This window comes from Triticum urartu, chromosome 5 (genome assembly GCF_003073215.2).
Source record: "Triticum urartu cultivar G1812 chromosome 5, Tu2.1, whole genome shotgun sequence".
NCBI lineage: Eukaryota > Viridiplantae > Streptophyta > Magnoliopsida > Poales > Poaceae > Triticum > Triticum urartu.
This window is the reverse complement of record NC_053026.1, coordinates 598050779-598054893: the sequence shown is the minus strand read 5'-3', so window position 1 is coordinate 598054893 and position 4115 is coordinate 598050779. Positions and strand designations below refer to the sequence as shown.

General features: G+C 55.6%; 1 protein-coding gene across 1 annotated transcript; it reads right to left on the bottom strand.

Moving 5' to 3' along the window:
• Positions 1-1382: 1382 nt before the first annotated feature.
• Positions 1383-3403, bottom strand: LOC125511082 (probable inorganic phosphate transporter 1-8). Its single transcript, XM_048676362.1, has one exon. It carries the CDS (start codon positions 3270-3272, stop codon positions 1656-1658), a length of 1617 nt encoding a protein of 538 aa, XP_048532319.1. The 5' UTR covers positions 3273-3403; the 3' UTR covers positions 1383-1655.
• Between the last annotated feature and the right edge of the window lie 712 nt (positions 3404-4115).

Below are 4115 nucleotides of genomic sequence, written 5' to 3'. Positions count from 1 at the left end.
ATGCTAAAACTATATGATGTCCGATTTGTAGTAAAATCCTTTTTTTATAATTTCTTTAAATCCTTTTTTTCTTCATTGTACAGCAGAATATGTTTTGTATTTTTTTTGTAAGAGCAAAGAAGCAGATGAAAAGTCGTGGTAAGATGCGGTGGGTCTGGTTGAACTGAAGTACTTCTTTCGTTCTAAATTACTCGTCGTAGAAACAAGTAGTAGTAGTAGTAGGTGCATGCGGTGCGTGGAAACGAGAGTAATAAGCGTGGAGTTGACCTGTACGGTACAGGTCTGGCAAGTCGACCGCAGCTGGTTCTCTTGTGCACTCCCTATTCTATGCGTGTACTACAGTAGCAGCAGTGCTAGTGCTAGTTGCTCCGTGCAGCTCACACTTGTTTTTCTTTCGATGTTGCAGCTCACACTAGTTCACACCTGTTGATGGACATGGAAGAGTGAACTTGTAGCCGAGCTGCAGCTGCAGCAACCAGCGAGTGAACTATACTACGGTCAGTCAGTCAGCCATGTACGCATGCATCCATCAACCCAGCTCAGCTTGACAAATGACAAGGGTAATGAAAGCAACGCACGGTATCGGTACAGGCAACGAGTCTGACCGGCCGCATCCACATCGATCAGATCAGACGATCGCCGATGTACCTTGGTGCCTAGCGCGGCGGAGCGATCAAGCCGTTCAACCTTGGTAGGCCCGTCTGGCCTGGCCCCTGTGAGAAACCGAGAAGAACTGCAGAAGAAGGTGACGGATCAGCCGGAACCCAGCGGCACATCACATGCACGTCGCTCTCGCCTCTCCTCTCGTAGTCTCACATGGTACTACGTACGACCCTCAAGTCTCCGCATGGCCAACCAGTACTTGTCATCAAACAGCCTAACATCGCCGTCACAAGTCGATCCAAGTGTGGACATGAAGCAAGCAAGGAAAGCTGCTCCGATCCATCCAGATTCTTGTTTGCAGCACCTCTCGGGCATCCCGTGCCCGTGCGCCGTGCGTGCGTGATCGATCGTCATCTTCTGAAACTTGTTTTCCTTTTTTGGGAGGGAGATCATCGGAAACTTGTGATCCGTTAACATGTGCCGCTACCTTTTCCAGCCCAAGAAAGGCAAACCTGACACCGCTAATCATCTGAAAAACAAATTAAGTTTCAGTGTTCTTCTCCTCTGCTCTCTGAATTCGACCGATCCAAATCTTTTTTCAGTGGCCTTGTATTTAGCGAATGCGGCATAATTGCAAATTCAGTCAACTCATATACTATTGTGTGAAAAATAAATAAATAAATAAATAGAGAATGAATTTTCAAGGTAGGTACGGAACTAGCAATACTAGAATTTAGTACGTACTGTATAATATATTGTCCAGTCCACACACGCCAAAATGCATGAAAGTTTTCCATCATATCGCGTACATATGCGTGCCTCTTTGATGCACTACCACTCGACCCGACTTGTATCACTCCCTATTTTACTACTGCTAACTCGACCAGCAACTCTGATGAATTAACCTGGACAACTCGACCCATCACACGAACACACGATTATTTGTTGCACTCGTCGCCGCGTTTCACGGTCCAAACCATGAAAAGCATCCACACACCCGTCCGTCCAACACCTGCATAGTATACCACCACTAGTGTCCGACGACGTCCGTCTCACACGGGCACCGTCCTGGCGTGCGCCGGCGCGGCCGCCTCGCCGTCGTCGTTCTCGCCGGAGAGCTCCTCGAGCGAGATGCCGTTGGACTCGGGCGCGCAGAAGGTGAAGCCCATGCCGAGGAAGTTGCAGGCGGCGAGGATGAAGAGCGAGTTCCGCACCCCGATGCCGGCCTTGTACCCGTGGTCCACCTTGGCCGGGTCCTTGTTCTGCGCCAGGTACAGGAACCCGAACGACCCCACGATGGCCCCCAGCTTCCCCGCCGCCGCCGAGATGCCGTGGCACGTCGACCGGAGCCTCGCCGGGAAGATCTCCGCTGGCACGATGAAGGTGGTGGAGTTGGGCCCGAAGTTGGCGAAGAAGAAGGTGAGCGCGTACAGCACCACGAACCCGATGTGGTTCCCCGGCGTCGTCCAGTGGTGATACGGGAAGGCGAGCCCCAGCATGAACACGGCCATGAAGAAGAAGCCGCCGAGCTGGATCCAGAACCGCCCGATCCGGTCGATCAGCGCCACCGTGAACCAGTAGCCCGGCACCGTGCCGCAGAGCGCGATGAGCGTCTGCGCGCGCGCGATGCGGTGCACCTCCTCGAGGGCGCTCATCGTCTTGGCCTTGGGGATCCAGTTGATCGCCGTGAAGATGTCCTTCTGGAACAGGTTCTGCGAGTAGAAGGCGATGTCGAGGAGGAACCAGCAGGTGGCCGTGCCGAGGAGGTGCAGCCCGTGCCGGCGCAGGAACTCGCCGGAGAAGAGCCCGAACGAGTTGCGGTCGTCGGCGGCTCCAACGCCGTCGTTCGCCTTGGGGTCCTCTTCCTCGGCGCCGATGTCCACCTGGAGCACCTTGGACATGTCCGCGGCCGCCTGCTTGGCGTTCTTGGCGACGAGCGCCGTGTAGCGCGCCGTCTCGGGCATCTTCATCCGCCAGTAGTAGGTCATGAGGGCCGGGACGGCGCCGAACATGAGGATGAAGCGCCACACGAAGTCGGCCTGCGCCGGCGTGGAGGCGAGGGGGGCGTCCTGGTAGGCCTGGGTGGGGAAGGCGGCGCGGAAGGCGGCGGAGACGATGAGCGTGACGACGCCGCCGGTGAGGATGCCGAAGCCCTGCATCGCAAACACGGCGGCGATGAAGGCGCCCCTCGTCTTCTTGTTGGCGTACTCGGACATGATGGTGGCGGAGAGCGGGTAGTCGCCGCCGATGCCGAATCCAAGCCAGAAGCGGAAGAAGCACAGCGTGGCCATGACGGAGCCGGGGGTGGACCCGAAGGAGAGGCCCGAGGCGATGGAGCAGAGCACCATGCACATGAGCGTCATGCCGTAGACGCGCTTGCGGCCCATGCGGTCGCCGAGCCAGCCGAAGAAGAGCTGGCCGGAGAGCGTGCCGCAGAAGGCGACGCCGTTGACGGCGGCGGCGACGTTGGGCGGCAGCGAGCCGGGCGCGTCCGCCCCTTCCCGGTAGTAGTAGATGCGGCCGAGCAGCTTGGTGACGAGGGAGATGCAGAAGAGGTCGTAGGCGTCGGTGAAGAAGCCCATGCCGGCGATGACGATGGCCGTGAAGTGGTACCACTGCGTCTTGGCGGCGTCCAGCGCCGTGAGCACCTCCAGCTGCTCGCGCGCCATGGCCGCGAGCCCTCCTCCCTCGGTCTCTCGCCGGGGATCGCTGCCGTTTCCTCTGTGGAGAGAAGATCGATCAAAGATGAGAAGATTGGAGATTTTAGGGTGGGGTGGGGGAAGGGGGTCGGGTGGGGGGAGATAAATAGCGCGGCTCCTGCTTCCCCGGGACTCTTTTTTTTTTTTTTTGAAGGGCTTCCCCCCGGGACTCTTGGGCTCGGTTGTTGACTGCCGTGAGGGAACGCTGGGATCAAAGGTATTTTCGTGGGATCGCTGGGAATAAACCTCGTGCAGTTACGATTTTACTGGCGACTCGAACCGGCTGGCAGTTGTTTTTGTTCAACTCTCGAGGGGAATATTCGCCCGGTATGTTACCTTATTCCAGTTTTGTTGGCGAGAAAATCATATCTGCATTTTTCGCTTTCTAATTCTAATTCCAATAGTACTAATAAAAGAAAAATCTGTTACGTAGTATTTTTCATTCGGGTGAGATGAGATGAGATATTCGTGCGTGCGGTTGTGGTTGTTGGCGGGGTGGGGTTGGAAAAGAGGAAACCATTGAAGGTTGTTGTCACGATCAAGGAGGCATGCAGGAAGAAATACGGGGCAAGTAATAAGGTGACGTGACGGCCGTGGCGGAGCTACCCAACCAAAGCTGGGCGGGCCAATATGAAGAAAGATCACTATTTTTTTTCTCGTGGCTCAGTTTACTTTAATCCTACACTGTATTAGCTTTGGAATGGGCGGGCCATAGCCCATTTTCATTACATGTAGCTCCGCCAGTGCGTGACGGGGCACTGCTTGACACTCGCATCGCATGCCATGGGAGAGTGTGGACTTTTCAACGCAGAA

Bases quoted from the DNA above. Each gene is read 5' to 3' on its own strand.
- LOC125511082 (XM_048676362.1), bottom strand. From the start codon at position 3,272: ATGGCGCGCGAGCAGCTGGAGGTGCTCACGGCGCTGGACGCCGCCAAG.